At 40.1% G+C, this 18566-nt stretch overlaps 1 protein-coding gene across 2 annotated transcripts in view; it reads left to right on the top strand.

The window, feature by feature from the left end:
- CNDP1 (carnosine dipeptidase 1) overlaps positions 1–18566 on the top strand; it is a 30681-nt gene that overhangs the window by 280 nt on the left and 11835 nt on the right. Inside the window, exons 1-5 of one of the 2 annotated variants that reach the window (XM_087707328.1) lie at positions 2488–2674; positions 8090–8212; positions 11297–11440; positions 12442–12604; positions 17036–17124. In XM_087707328.1, the coding sequence (XP_087563454.1) occupies positions 8111–8212; positions 11297–11440; positions 12442–12604; positions 17036–17124 (498 nt within the window). In that variant the 5' untranslated portion in view covers positions 2488–2674; positions 8090–8110. Of the gene's footprint in view, positions 1–2487; positions 2675–8089; positions 8213–11296; positions 11441–12441; positions 12605–17035; positions 17125–18566 lie in introns of those variants that run through there. The other variant, XM_087707326.1, reaches the window with a different exon arrangement.

Genomic DNA, 18566 nt, shown 5'->3' on the forward strand with positions numbered 1-18566 from the left:
CTTTATTAAAAGTCGCTATGAACCAAGGCTCACTTCTGATTTTTAACTAATGTAGCCTAATACCAACTGTCCTATAAGTCTGTACTTAGTTGAGAAGAACAATCTTTTTGGAAATTTGCACCAATTTTATTTCTATGTGCTTAATGCAGATGACCATTGCTCAAAGTGCAGACAGGATTTACACATCGTGCTAAAATGTCATAGGGTATATATTATAATAGCTTGGTGTATATACCCATTGCGATTTGTCTATTTGTTTTTTCGGCTCAGCATATAGGGGATTCCTATCACTGTTAAGTTTATTCAATCACAATGGGTTAAATGGCCTTTGTGCAGATCTAATTAGAGATAGTACTGCTTTACCATATCTTCCTCTTTATCTGTATTTGAAGTGAGAAGTAAATCCATCTTTACAACTATATAAGATAAGACAAATTAACAAACTCCTGGATTCATTTGTTAGAGATTGTAATGTTAAAATATTGGAATAAACCAAATTTAACTTTCCATGTTTTCATCAAGAAAGGGGACCTATTTTCTTCCTCATGGCAACTTTGGCAGTGTGATAAGTAAATTGTTAATAGATTTCTTAGCTTATTCCTGACTTGCCATTTGTCAATTCAGAGATATATAAACTGAGAGGAGGGAAAAAAATAATTTTATTTATCTGCATGGCTGGTTTTTTTCAGGTATGTTCAATCAGGCATTCTGAAAACAATTGTTTCCTTAGTGTAATATGTATATATGTAGCCACATTGCTAACTTGCAATGCTTGGGAGATTTTGCTCAGGCACTCTTGTCAAGATGTGGCTGCAGTTAATGTTATGCATGGAATCTGAAATGTCACAGATTTAAGGAGCCTTGTGCACAAAAATCATTAATTATCCAGTACTCATAGGAAAAGTTTCCTTTTAGACTACTTTTTTTATTTATTTAATTCTTAAACAAAAATGAAGCTCCTGTTCTGGTGGGATCAAGTGGAAGCTGAATGCTCTTTGAATGCTGGTATTAAATACACCCTAAACTCGGAGATCAAAACCCAAGATGTAAAGCACAAAATGAATAAAATGGATACAATACAGCTTGGAACAGAGTCACAATGCCAAGAGCTAGAGGATTGCTGATATCAACTGAGGGCAAAGAGAATTATTGATCCCTAGGAGAACAGGTCTTTAACCTCACTCAGCAAAATACTCACTTTCCTGATTAACTTTATAGCCTTTTACTGAAGTTTATTGGGATAAAGGGGAAAATAGGTGCTTTATCCAGACAGCAATGGAGAAGTATATCTTTCCCTCTCCACATCTAATAGTCAATCGGTTCTGATCCCTAGAAGGTAGTGTTGAAAGAAATGTCCTTCTGGGTTCAGCTCCAAGTGGGGAAGAAGACACTGGAGACATGGAGGCTGCTTGGAAAGATGGTTTACTGTTGGACAGGGCCACATGGCTTGAGCCCTGTACAGAAAAGGTGATCACATGTTTCAATGTTGATGGAGAAGAAGAGAGAAGGGCTGAGGAAGGGGCTTGCTAGGCTTTTTATACCCTGTTTAGTCCCACCTCTCTGTTTCCTGTTCCTGTGTAAGAAATGTATTCTGACTGGTTATCAAACTCCCATGATGCCATGCAGGGGGCTACTCTCTAGGCTGTGATGAGTTCTCAGATGCCTTGTGGTCAGTTGAGTAATATCCCTTCCCCCCACAGCTGCAGTGAGGAGAAGTCTTTATTATGTAAAGTGGGCTAGCCGGGCCATCTTAATGGCCCATTAGCGGGGGATGGGCAGAAAGCTATAGGCAACTATTCTGTCTTTTAAAACATGTTTCTTTTCACATCCAGAGAAATATTCTGCCTTTTCAATATTTCCTAGGATATTTCATTTTTCTGGGAGAGGGCTGGATGATAACTTCCCACAGTAGATAAAGCTGAAGATGCAAGGGCAATCCTACTTCTCTCCATGGACCTGTCTTGCAGCGTTGCTGTTTTACAATTGATCAAATCATTGGATAAGCCACCATGATGTGAAAAGCTACATCACACTTTTTGTACAGTAACTGGTGGCAAAGAGTCTTTGGCATCCAGCTAAATCCTGGCTAATTACACTTGCATGCACTTGCAAGGGTGCAAAACTAGTCTGTCATGGGAGTTTCCCGGGCCAAAATTAAACAAACCACACTAGAACCCGGATCTAACGGCAAAGGCAATCGGAAAACGCTGCCTTTTTATTCTCAGGGATTTCTCCTCCTCGCTTAGTGAGCGGTGCCGTCGGACTCTCCAGAGGTGCTGGGGCCAAAATTTCTCCCGACTGCCAGCCGGCGTGTGCCAAAGCCCCCAGGACAATGCAGTGGGGACGGGGCAAGGGAGCAGGGGAATCGGCCTCGGGGAAAGCGCTCGTGGGCCGCCTCGCTCCTCCCTGCCCGATCCTTGCACCGGCTACGCCTCCCTCCCGCCGCGGAAGGCTCATAAAAAGTCAGCCTCCGCCCGGGCACTTGCAATTGCTCAGCCCGGAGACGGGAGCCAATCGCGGGCGAGCGAGTCAGCGAGCCAGCGCGGAGCTTGCAGAAGCGGCTTGACAGCTGCCCGGCTAGCCGGCTGCCCTTAAGCGTTTGGCGGCGAGGGAAGGCGGAGTGGCCGCCGAGGAGATTGCCCTCTTGAGTAGACCCCCCCTTGGCCGGCGCCTTGTAAGTATGCGGCTCCTCCCTGCGAGTATCTCTCCGAAGGGCTTCCTTCGCCTTCTTCCTTGGACGTCCCGTTGAGAAATGCCAGCACGAAGGAGAGGAGTGGAAGGTCGCTCACCTCAGCCGCGTCGCTTGCTCTCCAGTTTGGCAGCCGAAGTCCTCCATTGGCCCACCTCGCCCTGGCAATGCAACCTCAATAGCAATAGCAATAGTTAGACTTATATACCGCTTCATAGGGCTTTCAGCCCTCTCTAAGCGGTTTACAGAGTCAGCATATTGCCCCCAACAACAATCTGGGTCCTCATTTTACCCACCTCGGAAGGATGGAAGGCTGAGTCAACCTTGAGCCTGGTGGGATTTGAACAGCCAAACTGCTGAACTGCAGTGCTGCATTTAACCACTGCGCCACCTCAAGGGGAGAGAGCCAGTCTAGATGAGCCAGAATGAGCCTCTTTTGGCCAGACGTCCCCCAGACACCGTCAGACACAGTTTCCATCATCTTTAGCTGGTGCCATGGCTGAGCAGATGGAAGTGGGCTCTGGTTCCTGCCAGGGAAGTCCGGGTTTGAGGGTGGCTGTGTGGAAGCATTTCCGTGGCCCGTGAGGTTTCTTTGGGGGGGTCAATCTCAGACAGGGTTAGGGTGAGGTGTCTGGAGCAGCCATGAGTTCCTCTAAGGCAGTGTTTCTCAACCTTGGCAACTTGAAGATGTCCGGACTTCAACTCCCAGAATTCCCCAGCCAGCGAATGCTGGCTGGGGAATTCTGGGAGTTGAAGTCCGGACATCTTCAAGTTGTCAAGGTTGAGAAACACTGCTCTAAGGCTTCAGTGATCAGATTAACTTGGCTTTCCTCAAAGGGGTCAAAACCCGGCTTTGTAGCCTTGTGTCGGGGACACAAGGGCCCAAATAGCCATGGAACTGGTTGGCCCCATAAGATGCCCCTACCTGCCCTTGCCTGTATTAAAAGCTCCAAATCTCCCATCTTGGAACTTCCCTTTTTTTTTTTTTTTTTTGCAATTTTATAATGTTTTACATTTTTTTTTAAAAAAAAGTTAATCCTAAACTATTTAGTTTTTAATGTCTTATTATATTTATTAAATTGTACACACACACACACACCCAAGCCCCTCTACAAGGGAGATGTGTGGTCAAGAAGTTTGATAAAATAAATAAATAAAATATATTTGTTAAGCCGTAATTTTAAAAAAATGGAACCTGTGAACTGGGCTGATCATTTAGGGAAAGCAATCAACTTGCTTAGTCCTCCACAAACATTGTACTGTCATTTACTATTAATATTATTAGCAAGTAATAATTGCCAGATGAGTTATTTTTAAATAATTATATTGTGTACATAAAACATCACTATGAAAACATGTAAACAGCAATAACAATAGCCTTATGTACCACTTCAAATAAAACATATTATATAGATATGTCAAACTGGCGGCCATGCCCACTCCAGTTCCGCAAAGGGAAAAAAGTCATGATATGTCATGTGACAGCAACGTGACACCGCGAGTTTGACACCCATGATATAGATAAAACAAATACAACTGGATAATAAAAATACATTAAAAAAATAAGAATTAAACAAATGCAGAAAAAGAAAAAATTAGGAGAAGAAATTTCCCCCTTCTTCCCCAGCAAATATAATCAACATTAACAACTTATTGCTATCCCTTAAAAATCCAATCAAGCACCTGCACCTCTTCATTCCATACCTTCTCCATTCTCTATAAACCTGTCTCTAAAAATCTCATAGTTCCATATTAAACAGTAAAAGTCCATTAAGAGGATCAAAAAAAGCATAAACATTACAAATTGTATTTATTACAGCCAATTTAATCCTTCCCTTTTGTTTCAAGAGATCCTGTTTCCTCTTTCCAAATACTCAGGAAACAAATATTACCAGAAATAACCATCATCATCCATCCCAATCATAAAAACTCTGGACATCTCCAGAAATAACAACCCATAACAACCCATTATTTTAATCTTGATGAAATAAACCAATTTTCTATTCTGTCTCCCAATGATCTTTAAATTCATCAAAGAAAATTCTAAACCTGCTTTTTTATTCTTTGCCTCAGAATTCTTCTCATCTTTGTAAGATCCCTTTTGTAATTCCAATGTGGAAATTCCAGCCAAACCTTTTTGTAAATCCAAGATACTGTATGTATGTATGTATGTATGTATGTATGTATGTATGTATGTATGTATGCATGCATGCATGCATGCATGCATGCATGTATATATCCACATTGCTCTTCTGATTTGCTATTTGAATCATCCAAATTCATTTGTAAAGCCATTATTTCCATCTCATTCTTATAGACTATAATTTTTAAATCCTTCTGCAAGTCAATTTAGTTTTATTCAGTGGAGCTTGTGCTTCTTCAGTAACACCTTCTGATTCTACTATAAAGTTAAATAGCTCAAAGACCTTCATCAAACATTTATTTTAAGGTAGCCATCTGGTGTCCTCTAGTGTTCAGCCTTCAAAGTCATCTTATCACTTTCAAAGTAGAACCGAGAAGATTTTCTCTGGAGAAAGGATCCTTTGAATTATCTTCAAAGTCTTAAATCGAATCCATTTGAGCCCATAATCCATTTAAAACTTTCAAAAGGCAATAATATCCATCCTTTTGCTGTAAAAAATTATTACAAATCTTTAAACTTGTACTTATTTTTAAAGGATTGAAAGGGACTTGCTTAATGATTTCAATAAGATTTGCCAGTCTGAAGGTTCTCAGTCTTAAAAAAAAAAATCAGCCAAAGGGAAAATAATCCAGAGTGATTATGAGATGAGCCTTGGCTGAACATAAAGTCCATATAGAAGACATTAACACAATGAAATCCCACAACTCCCAGCCAATCTCAAAAAGAAGTTCCTGTTGTCTGTTGACAAAAAAAAGATGGCAGTGTATATATGAGTAAACGTGCAATCTCTCCTTACTTAGAGAGTTTGGCAGCCCCCCAGTGCATACAAGCACTGCTTTTGGCTGCAGTGTGCCAGTTTACCATCATGAACAGTGCTGTCCCATTGGATAGGATGAGCTCTCTGGATACTACTTTCCATTTGTAGACCCTACCTCTTTCTTACTGTTTCTCACAGCAGCAGGTAGGCTGAAAAAGTGAAGACACTGTTCATTGTTGTTTGATTGATAACGTGTCTGCCACCTGCAAGCACCACAAACCCTAAGCCTCAACTATTATTTTGGAATCCCCATTTTGCATTTGCTGGTTTTCTTACCAAATAGGTTAAATGATTGCTGATGTCCTGACATGTTCTTCACCACCTCCGAAATGTGCCCTAATAGCATCCACTGTCCCCATGATGTTGCCTTCACCTTGTCTGCAGCCTGCAAGTGGAAGAGGATTTAATCAGTTTTACCTGTGGCAGGATTAATTTCCCCCATTTTCTCTCACCCTCCACTTTGGCAGCCCCAAAGTGTAAAATTTATTAGGCTATGTCACCATTACCCTGGATGTAAGTCAGGACTGGCAGTAATTGCAATAAAAAGTGATAGAGCTGGGCTAGCGATCAACAATGGGCATATGTCATGCCAGTGTTGTTTTTTGTCAACTCACAGATAAGGTGGATAACATTTACGGTAGGTAGCAGTTAATGAACCTTAACTAACTGTTGTAAGAGTGTCTCTGGGTAACGTGCATTCATGACTTATGGATCAAAAGACGACTTGTATAGTTTTGTAATATTATAAGAGACACACACACATCCAATATGTATAAGAAAGTAAGTATTTCATCTTCTTCTGCTGGGTAAAGAAATTTTTATCGCAAATCAGGCCTCTGATCTTTTTTGCCTGTCTGGTTGTATGCTCCCTCCAGTAAGATGGAAATCTTATACAATTATCCTCAGCTAACCTGGCACTTGGACTGTAACCAAATATGCTGCCAGCAATATGTGGTAAATTTCTTTGTTAATTCCTCCTATATTTCCATTCTCATTCTTCTCTCTGCATCTAAAGGATGCTAGATAATTCTGAAACTGATGCTAACCACATAGGGTTCCACCACAAAACCGCGGTAGACTAAAGTGCACTCGACGAAAGCGCGTACGTGACGTCATCACAGCGCGACGAAAACAGCACGCTGTGAGCGGGAAACGTAAAAATAACGCAAAAACCTTACCCTAACCCCCCCAAACCTAACCCTAAACCTAACCCTAAACCTAACCCTAAACCTAACCCTATACCTAACCCTTAACCTAATGCTAAACCTAACACTAACCCTTAACCTAACCCTAAACCTAACCCTAACACTTAATGTAACCCTAAACCTAACCCTAACCCTTAACCTAACCCTTACCCTAACCCTAAACCTAACCCTTACCTTTATGTGAATCGGCTTGCTGTAGAAGCGCTTTTTAAAGCGCCCTTTTTTTTCCGTGGTCGTATTTGTCGCGCTGCTGATGATGTCAGGTACGCGCTTTAATCGGGCGCGCTTTAGTGGACCACGGTTTTGACGGGTCACGACCACATAGTGCTTAGTTTTATTCTGTAATAAGCAGGGGTGAGGGGTTTACAGACAAGCCTGTGTAAGTGATCAAAACTGTATCTGAAAAGTATATAAGGAGTTGTAGTTAGGCTGGGATCTGGTGTGACGTGAACATCTTTTACCAATTTTTGTTTATTTAGATCTATGCCTCAATAAATGTTGAAATAATCCACCCTGGTTCTCACTAGCTACAGGATCCAGTAGCATACAGACTGATCAGAAAAGCAAAGGGGGGGGGCAGTTCAATCTCACCCACTCCAGGGATTCTTAATTAATGGTTGGAGAACAGAACTTTTAACAAGCCCCTCCCGCTGATACCAGTTCGCAGGAGCCAACATGGGAGTGTTGGGCCATGAGGCAATGACACTGTTCTCCAAGGCTCCTGCACTTACAGTGACAGCATGAGGTGGCCTCTTTTGAGTGGCAGCAGTGATATTAGGGCTGAAGTCAAGGCCTGGTCCTTTGCATCTGACTGAGCCTCAGTGCTTGCCACCAAATGCCACTGTTTAGAGTGGCCTGGATTGGGGCGGAGAGGTGATAGAGCATTATTTCCCTTTTGTTCGGATATGTGCGCGCGACACAACAACAAAGTCAAATTAGGCTTTTTGTGAATTTTTGAGCCCAAAAGGTTCTCCATCACTATCAAGTGGGAAATTCCAGATCTGGTAGATTGTTTTTATTTTTGCAAGGTGTCATTATGTTTAAGTACCATTAAATCTATTAGATGGCTTGATTTACTTTTTAAAATCCCATATTATGCAAACATTTATTTTCTACTTTGTCGGCCTATTTATTACTTATAAATGATGGGCTATAAAACACTAAGCAATCATTTCATCTTGTATAATTCTGAATTTTTTTTTTAAGACCCTGAACCCTGTCTTTGTAACTTGCAGATATTCTATATCTCCCTTATCATGCTGCCCTTTGGAGTGGGCAATTCCTTATTTTCCAATTCCTTATCCCTGGAGGAGCAGCTTTTCAACTACATTGATGAACATCAGGATGAATTTGTTCAGGTAGAAATGCAGTGATTGTGAGTTTTGCTAACTAAGTACAACCCAAGTCTGTCTGTCTTAACTTGGAGTTAAGAGTTAATTAGATTAATGTTATTGGCATGCCAATAGCCCCAGGTTGCTAGTTTGAACTACAGTGCAAAGAGTATTAATACTGATTGGGAGATCAGATTCCGGATGCAGTATCTTCACTATCCGAATCAATAAAGGAATTTCTGCTTCAATGATTTCATACTTTATGCAAACGCGTTTCGTTGATTGTTAGGTCATTCTATTTTTTGCTTGTTTTATAAAAAGGGTGGTATACATATATATTTATTAGATTTATATCCTAAGTTTTTTCCACTGATGATAGACATGCAAATCCAGTTGCACCTTCACTATAACAGTGTCCTGAGGGTGAGTGGGGTGAAAGACAATGAGTAGTCCAAAGTCACCAAGGTGAGGATGGATGTACGGGGGTCTCCCCATCCTTGTTCAAGCCCAGTACAGGTAGAAGTGGGAAAAGGGACATTCCCATAAATACTCAGCACTTTAAGCAATTGTAAGAACGATACATAGGGATGCAGTGGATCAGTGGCTAAGTCGCTGAGCTTGTTGATCAGAAAGTTCGGCAGTTCGACTCCCTAGTGCTATATAATGGAATGGGCTCCCATTACTTGTCCCAGCTTCTGCCAACCTAGCAGTTTGAAAGTATGTAAAAATGCAAGTAGAAAAATAGGGATCACCTTTGGTGGGAAGGTAACAGCATTCCGTATGCCTTCAGCATTTAGTCATGCTGGCCACATGACCATGGACGTCTTAAGACAGTGCTGGCTCTTCGGCTTTGTACCGGAGATGAGTACTGTCCCTAGAGTCGGGAACGACTAGCACATACTGTATGTGCGAGGGGAACCTTTACCTTTAAGAACAATACATAATAAAACTCAAGAGAAAACTAGAAGCAAAGATAAAAACAACAAACAAAATCAGAGTAAATCCAGGAGCAGCATTAAACAGGGTGGCAATGTAAAACCATTACAATACCATGGAGAATCAAAAGATCATTGCCTGACCTTAAGAACATTGCTCAAAAGGGTCTACAAGAGTTTCTCTACAAAGGGCATTGCAAAGTTGAATGCCACATTGAAAAATCACCTCTTGTGGGCACTTCCCTTGCCTCTTTGTACAATCTAGGCCTTAGGTCGATAAATATGGACGAAGGTACTTTAAAATCTGCATTTTAAGCTATATCGGTGGTGGGAAAGCAGAGTAATGGCAATCAATAACAGTGCCAAAACTGACTCTTTTGAAGACTTGACATTTAAGGTCTTTCAAAAACAACCCATCAATACATAAGTTATGATTAACAATTCCAAATGAGTATAAATAGCTGTTCAAGCAAACGGTTTAGAAGCAGATTAGAAAACATGCTGTAGGCACTGAGGCAATTTGTGCCTTTATTGACCAAGTTGGGTTGAGTGGCACATCACAATTGTCAATTCAATTATTTTGATCACAGATGGGCAATTTGCAGCCAGTGAGCCATTTATTGTCCCGACAACCCACTAGAGTAAAAGAATCTGAAGAGAGGAGGAGATTGTTAAGAGGTAAAATGAGCATTTTAAGCTTTGCAAAGGATACAGTTAAACCTCTTAAAAGCAAAACTACCCTCCCACATTGAAACATTAAAGGAAACTTCTCCAGCACTTCCTAGATGCAAAACAAATAGACCTGGGCTGTAAACTTTTAACTGCTCTTACTCCAAGGATATCAGGATGTCTGCTCTCAAAGAGGAAACAAACATTAAGTTCTGCCCACTATTCAGAAAAAGACTTTCATGATTACTCAGAGAAACTAACCCCTTTTGTCTGGATGGGAGCTCAGTATATTGATTCCCAGTCAATCAATTTCTAAGTTATGGCTCAGAACTGAATGCCTCCCTAACAGTAGAAGAGCCAGTCCAAAATATCAGAACCCAAGCAGGGAAAATTGAGAGAGGAACCAGGTTTTGCTCAGAATCCTTAGCACATCTTTTGTTACTAATATTAGGTTCTTCCCAAGCTCTTGGCAGACAACAAAGCATTTCAGAGTTGAGAATAAAGAATCAAGAACTAACTTGCTACGTTGATTTTGGCCCTCCAAAATAAGATAATGGCAGTTGTATTATTCATTGTGCTGATGGGCATTTCTGCAAAACCAAGAGAAAAGTTATCTCACAATGCAAAGTGAATGCAATTATCCACTCCAAACAAAATTTCAGGACAAGAAGATTGTGTGGGTGGACATTCTTATTGTTGCTGTTATTCCTCTCTGATTCTTCTTCTTTTTTAAAAGGCAGATTGCATGGTGACAAGTCCCTTAGAAGTAATTAGAAGGAAATAGAATTTACAAAGATGGATTGCCTGTGTAAAGCCTTGCCAAGTGCTGTCATTTTTAATGAGCTTTCCTGGGGAAACCTAATGTATTTCTAAGAGCTGGTGCAGCAGAATGGCTACAACAGTATAATGAGAACTATGAATCAGGAAGGCACTCCTTTGCTATGAACTGTAGGCAAGATACTGTCTCTCAACTCTTTTCCTTCTCAATAGGGAGACTTTACCCACCTATAGACAGGATGAGATAAGACAACAAAGCAAGACTTATGTATATTAGTTACATTTTAGATATTTAGAAGCACAAAACATGATGGTGTGCTAGAGTGCATAGTATGTTCTAATTAAACTGTGTGTAAGAAAATATACAAAGCTTTTGACAAAATTGCATTAGGCTCACAACATATCATACATATTTCATATATAATGCACAAAGTATAGTGTATATATGCAGAAATCTTCATTTTAGACAAAAACTGGATAATATGTTTGATTCACTAGGAGAACTAGAATTATTGCAGAAGGTACATATATTGCTAGGCAAATGTGACATGGTTGTAGGAAGAAGCAGGTCCTGCAAGAATCTGTATCTAGATAAAATGGATCCACAATCCACATTTTAAACTTACTTCAGATATTTTCCTCCCTTGATCTGATTTGGAATAATGAACATATAGATAACAGTAACACATTGCTATGGTAACATGAGTTTTATCTCTGGCTTTCCTTTCAGAAACTTAAGGAATGGGTGGCTGTAGAGAGTGATTCTCAACAGCCACATCTAAGAACAAAAGTTATAGAAATGGTCAAAATAGCTGCAGACAGTCTTGAAGACTTAGGAGCTACTGTGACACTCAGTGAAATGGGCATCCAACAGGTACTGGTCCTTGCGTCCATCAAAAGACTACTGTGCACAAATAGAAGGAATGTCTGCTTGTGCAATGGAATCAATATAGACTTATCAGATCTGGCTTACAAAAAATCTAGACAAATCACAAGATAGCAGCAAAAAAATCTGATAGAAGAAATGTGGCAGATAGATAGATAGATGGATAGATAGATAAATAGAGAGATAGAAGATAGATAGATAGATGATACATAGATGAGATAGATGATAGATAAATAGTTAGCTAGAAAATAGATAGATAGATAGATAGATAGATAGATAGATAGATAGATAGATAGATGATAGATAGATAGATAGATAGATAGATAGATAGATAGATAGATAGATGATAGATGATACATAGCTGGCTAACTAGCTAGATGAGAGAGATGAGATAGATAGATAGATAGATAGATAGATAGATAGATAGATAGATAGATAGATAGATAGATAGATAGATGATACATAGATGAGATAGATGATGATAGATAGATAGATAGATAGATAGATAGATAGATAGATAGATAGATAGATGATAGATAGATAGATGATACATAGCTAGCTAACTAGCTAGATGAGAGAGAAGAGATAGATAGATAGATAGATAGATAGATAGATGATAGATAGATGATAGATAGATAGATAGATAGATAGATGATAGATAGATGATAGATAGATGATAGATAGATGATAGATAGATGAGATAGATGATAGATAGATGATAGATAGATAGATTGATAGATAGATAGATAGATAGATAGATAGATAGATAGATAGATAGATAGATAGAGTAAATGTTACATAGCTAGCTAGCTAGATGAGAGATAGGTAGGTGGATAGGTAAATATAAAAATCTGTATGTAAAAAATCTTGAGCTGGAACTAAACCAAAATCTAAGAAAAAATCTTTCAAGTTTTTATTACCAGGAAGGGAATTGTTGCTTAAGAAACTCACTGAATTATCATTAACTGTGTTTCAATATATTCCTACAGCTGTCTGATGCTCAGAATATTCCATTACCTCCAGTCATTCTGGCAAAGTTGGGAGATGATACACAGAAACCAACTGTATGTTTTTATGGACATGTCGATGTGATGCCAGCTAAAAGTCAAGATGGATGGAAAACCCATCCTTTCGGTTTAACAGAAATCGATGGTATGTGTGTATTATCCAGTCGGTACAGTAAAAAAAAATAAAGGGCCTATTAAAAATTCCACATTTTTTTATAGTTTTGTATGATAAAAATGGCAGAGAAACAAATACAGCCATAGAAAGACATTGAATAAAGAACCAAGTCTATAGCTAAAGAAGACCTACTGGAGTCTATAGCTAAAGAAGACCTACTGGAGTCTATAGCTAAAGAAGACCTACTGTAACCATTTGTAGCCATTTTTTTCAAGAAAATTCATTTAAGTTTGTTAAATGGAGGAAGAAGAATATTCTGTTTAAAAGAAGAACCTGATAAATTCTTATAAGAGGACTTCTACATTTCTAAATATATTAAATTGTTGGAAGACTGTACCATTCTCTGTATAGATGTGAGTCTTCCTAAGCGTGGAATCTGACCTGACCAATGATTAGTGAACCAGGTATTATAACTATAACATAAATGAGATTTAATCATAGGAAATACACTATATTGCCAAAAGTATTTGCTCACAACTGAGTCTGATTATGTGGATGGGTGAGTGAATACTTTTGGCAATAGAGTGTATTTAATGGGGATTAGGCAAGACTTCCCCTTCTGTAATTGGAGCCCCTTCTATGATCGGGACCATGATGAAGTGAAGGGGCTTGTGTGAGTAAATAAAATTGTGGGCTATATCGTCAAATATGTATATGTCCAAAAGGGTCACACAAGATGAACAGGCCATAGTGGATACCCCAGACTAACACCAATCACATCTGCCAACCCGCATTGGACCAGCGTGGCAGATAATGGTCTATTCCTTCAACATGTCCACACAACCTCAAAAATGCCCCTCATTCCCTGGAGGCTCTAGGCCCGTGATGGCGAACCTATGGCATGCGTGCCACAGGTGGCACATGGAGCGATTTGTCAGGGCATGAGAGGCGTTGCTCTGTCAGTTGGCCAGCGGGCATGCGCGCGCTGGCCAACTGACTTTGGCATTCTTTTGAGACCGTTTTTTGTCCTCCAGAAGCATCCCTGAGGCCTCCAAAGCGCAAAAAACTGCCCCTACTGGCATAATCACATAATCTCGTGGCGTGCTTGTGCTGCAGATATCTATTTACCTTGGTGGAAGATTGGAGGAAATATTCCTGTTTGCTTGCCCAACTGATCATTCCACCCTTATATAGGGAGAGCTGTCTGCTTGTAGACTTAAAAATCTACATCTTTTTCTATTCAATATGCATCATTATAGCAAATCAGTTTGGTCTTGCTATTGGTTGTAAGCCTGAATCTAAATTTGCAGAGCCTTTTAGGCAATTGCCCACCCTCTTGACTTAGAGGTAGTCTCTTTTCTTTAATATACTCCCATTTACACACAACATCTCAATTGCTACAGCAATGTCCATTTGGTTTCACTGTTTATATGTACAGGTAGTCCTTGTATTACGATGGCAATTGCAATTGGGAACTCAGTTGCTAAGTAATGCAATCATGATGTCATGTCTCTTAGCAATGGAAATTCCAGTAGCGTCGGTTGTTGTAATTAAATGAGGACTGTGCAGGTTGTTGTGACGAGAACCCTATGTGATTATGACTTCCAATTTCCTGCTGGCTTCCCCATTGACTTTACTTGTGGGAAGCTAGCAGGGTACATTGAGAACTGCCCAGATTGCCATCATGTGGCTACAGGATGCTATGGATGGAATTTTGCGGACCCATTGTAAGTCCTTCTTCACCACCATCATACTTTGAACAGTTGCTGAACAAGGGGTCATAACCTGAGGACTACCTGTACAGGACCTTACCAATTGCAATCTTTTATTTATAGCCTTTGCAATCTGTTTCAGGAAGTCAATTTCCATAGGCCTACTGGCTTTTTTTAGTTTTAGCTAGTTCTAGAGATGTAATAACAATAGCAATCACACTTAGACTTATATACCGCTTCATAGTGCTTTATAGCCTTCTCTAAATGGCGTCACCATATTGCCCCCAACAATCTGGGTCTGCATTTTACTGACCTTGGAAAGATGGAAGGCTGAGTCAACCTTGAGCTGGTGAGACTCGAACTGCCAAACCGCTGCCAGCCAGCAGTCAGCAGAATTAGCCTGGAGTACTGTATTCTAACCACTGTGCCACCATGGCTCACTTAAGAAGATATTTCAACTCTATATTTTAACTTCCATCCTCTCTTTCTATCTAGATGCCATGGTAGGAGATACTCCCGTTTGTTTCCCTGATGAGGTTCCTTACAATCTCTGAGCTATCCTTATCTTGATAATAGATTACTAAATTATTTACAGAGGTGAATATGTCTGCCTGTCATACCTGCACCGGAAGTAAAGATAAGGATATAAGCTTCATTTTGCATGAAGGCATGTTTGGCAAACATCTGGTTGAGCTTCTCATCCAGGCTCCAGCTGCTTACTTCTGGCCCTAGATGCTCATGCTAGATCTTTCTGTCCTAGTCCTTCAAATCTGGTGTCTGTTGCATGTATATCTTCAAAGATCTCTCTCATGGAGGAATGCAGTCTATAATCAGGGGTGTCAAACTCGCGTTGTCATGTGACATTCCCCCCTTCGCTAAAATGGGTGGGCGTGGCCAGCGCGTGACACATCCAGCTCTTGGACTGTGAGTTTGACTCCCCTGATCTATATCAAATGACAAATCTTGTAATTTTGACTGAAAGGAGCTCTCTTTGTAGGGAATACATTTTAGGAATAGGCTGGGGGGAAAGACAGAAGAAAATGCATTCAGATGAACAGTCTCTTAAACAAAGAGCAGCAGAGTTATCAATAGAGAATATTGAGTAACTAACTGACACTCTCTCCATACATACTATCCTTGAGTTGCTGAAGAGTCCATGGCATTGAATTTATACTTTTGACAAGGACTGGATATGATATGCAATATTCAGTTAATGCTGGGGAAGAAAATAGCTTTCTACACTTTAGAGGAGGTAGTCATTGCATATTTGAGATCAGGGACGTGCAGACACTAGAGGCAAGGGAGGCGAGGCCTCACCAGTCTCCTCAGGGAAAGGAAAGAATTTTTTAAATTTTTTTTTAAATAATTAAAGCCAGGGTAGTTGCTACCAGTTTTCAAGTCACAGTGGCTTGGTGTCTGCTCTCAGTATTAACTAGGAGGAGGCCAGAGAACTAGGGGCCTCTTTTGCATAAGGAATTTTTTGCCTTTTAAGAGTTAAGCAAGGGTTAACAAGCAAAGAATTCCTTATGCAAATGAGGCACGTATTCTCTCGCCTCCTGTAGAGGGCATTTTTAGAGGCTTTTTAGAGTTCTCTGGGAGCAACTAGCTCAGTCTGACAGAGCTCTGGCTTTTCAAGAGGGGAGGGCAGGGCAGGGCAGGGAGAAGCAGAGTTGAAATCGTCTCTGAAACAGCTGGAAAAGGTGCATGTGGGGAGGGGGGAGGAATTCAAAAAGTTTGATCGGAAGGCAGCAGGGGAAGGGGGGGTAGGGCAGAGGAGCTGCTTTCAAGCCTTTGGAAAATTGAGATTATCTTAGTGCTGTATAGCTGGGATGGGGTTAGGGTGTGAAGATAGTCTTCATATCAACAAGGAGAACAGTTTTTGCAGTAGATGGGATATCATCAACTGTGACAATTTGCTAGTTTTATCAGGATGATGTGAGGGTTGCGCAATATGCCGCCCACTGCTCCTTTTGTATGTGGATCTGATGTCACATAGGCTTGTATCACAATACGGCTCACTGTTTTGAGAGGAAAACTGTTAAGAGAATTACTAAACGTGATACAGGTATGAAATATTCTTTTTATTTTTCCTACCTTCCAGTATGTCCATAATGAAAATAAAAAAATGGAATCTTTTGTAATGAGAAATATTATTTTATAGTGACTGAATTTAGAACTATTACTGGATATAAATGAACGATTCTGATTGAAGTAGTTTTTCTCATAGTTGAACATTTTCTAAGCTTCTAGAAGAACTATGGCAATCTCAACTGAGACTGAATACAAATATTCTCTTGCAATGAAGCCTTAATATTTTAATGGCTGAAATTATCTTAATGGATTATATCAAGCACGAGCAGTTTATTTTGGCCTAAGGATATGCATAGCTGAGTGGTATGCTGGGAACTATTCTCTTAAAAATGCATGGGAGCTGCACAAAAATAACCTGAATTGTACTTTAATGCATTAAATGTAATCTCTGGATTACTCAAAATTTCCACTGTCGGTTCTCCAAACTACTCAAAATTTCCGCTACCAGTTCTCCAGAACCTGTCAGAACCTGCTGGATTTCACCCCTGTTCCAATTCCTTAGCAGAAAGCTTCCTCAGTTGACTTTGTATCCACTGACAGAGAGGGAGGGAGGGAGGGAAGGAGAGCATGAGAGACGGGGGCGGGACAGACACATTTTGTTCTGTTTTTAGCATCATCAGAATTTTCAAATTTTAATATCAGTTTCCTTTATCTTAAGGAAATCTGTATGGGCGTGGAGCAACTGATAACAAAGGACCTGTCTTAGCCTGGATAAATGCTGTGAACGCATTCAAAGCACTAAACATAGTAAGTAAAAATGTGGCCTTGTAGAAAAAGAAGAGTTTTAAATGTTTTCAGCAATACTAAAAAGAGCCATTGGAGAAGGCAGTTTAAATTAGGGAAATATCAAGAAGGAGCGATCCAACACTCACATAAGAGGCTAAATGCTTATGTATTCTGGAATTCTTCATCACATTGGAGCCAACCATAGGCCTCATGGAATATCATGTGCAAAACAAATGCAACTGTTCTCTTGTGTGCTTCTCCCCAAGTAACTGGTATTTTCCTTGGATTCTGAAAGAGCTTTATAGTTAGCCCTTGGTAGCCCATGTTCTATTGTTGTGGCCAGCTGCTATTATTATTTAGATTTGTTATAACTACTTCATTCCAGAAGATTTGGCGTGGCTCACAACATCCAACATAAAACCTAAAAACATAAGCATAAGAGCCAAGACAAAAACAGCTATAATAATTAAAATATATATGATATGAGGTTAACTAGCATGTTAACCTACGGCCTGGGGACAGAGCCAGTTCTTAAGGAACATTTGGAGAGCGCAAATCCTATGTATCTCTGGATGATATTGTCCCAGAGAGCATGGGCTGCAACAGAAGAAGATATGCTTCCTTTGTCCCATAAGATAACAGCACTTGAGAGGACCCGCAGCACATCCAGCCTGCCTGAATACACTGGATGGGCAAAGACAATTGGAGATAGGCAGTCCTTCAAATAACCAGGCCCTATGCCATGAAGGGACTTTTTAGATGATAATCAACTTAAATTGCACTCAGAAGTCAAGTGTAACCAATGCAGCTCGCCTAGCATGGAATGTATAAAAAGTGCCAGTTATTTCTAAACCGGTGGCCCTCCACACATCTGGTGGCAGTGAATTTCATAGTTCAACTATGCATTGGTTAGAAGTGGAATTTTCTAAATCACATCATCTTAGATTCTGGAGGACATACCCAGGCTGGATGATCCAAAGATACCTTTCAAAGAAGAAGAGTACGTAGGGCAAAAATCATAATGTAGTCTGGCCCTCCAGTGTTGTTATGAAATAGGAAAGGAAGCACCAAGGAATAATTCAGAATGAGATGGTCATTTTCTTACACAGTTAATCAAAAACAGAAGAGAGTGAGTTAGGAGTTATTCTTTCAGTATATTGGCAAACTCAAGAGGACCAGATTCCACTTGAAGCAGATAAAGTTGTCTCATTCATAAATAGTTGATAGGTCAACAAGCCCTAGAAACATATGCAATTGATACAGCATGTGATCATGCTTATGACAGTAATATTCCAGGCTTCTAATTTCCCTTTCTTTCCTCTGTGATTTCTCAGAGAGACTAGTCCACAGAGCGCTTCCTTTTAGTCAATTATACACCATTCAAGCTTTGATCTCTCCAGTTAAACTGGGTACGAAATCTGCAGCCCTTAACAACCTAATTTCTAGGGCTGTGTGAATTAGCC

The sequence above is a fragment of the Thamnophis sirtalis genome, unplaced genomic scaffold, assembly GCF_051295495.1.
Source record: "Thamnophis sirtalis isolate CommonGarterSnake01/CBP01778 unplaced genomic scaffold, rThaSir2_p1.2 scaffold_2, whole genome shotgun sequence".
Taxonomy (NCBI): Eukaryota; Metazoa; Chordata; class Lepidosauria; order Squamata; family Natricidae; genus Thamnophis; species Thamnophis sirtalis.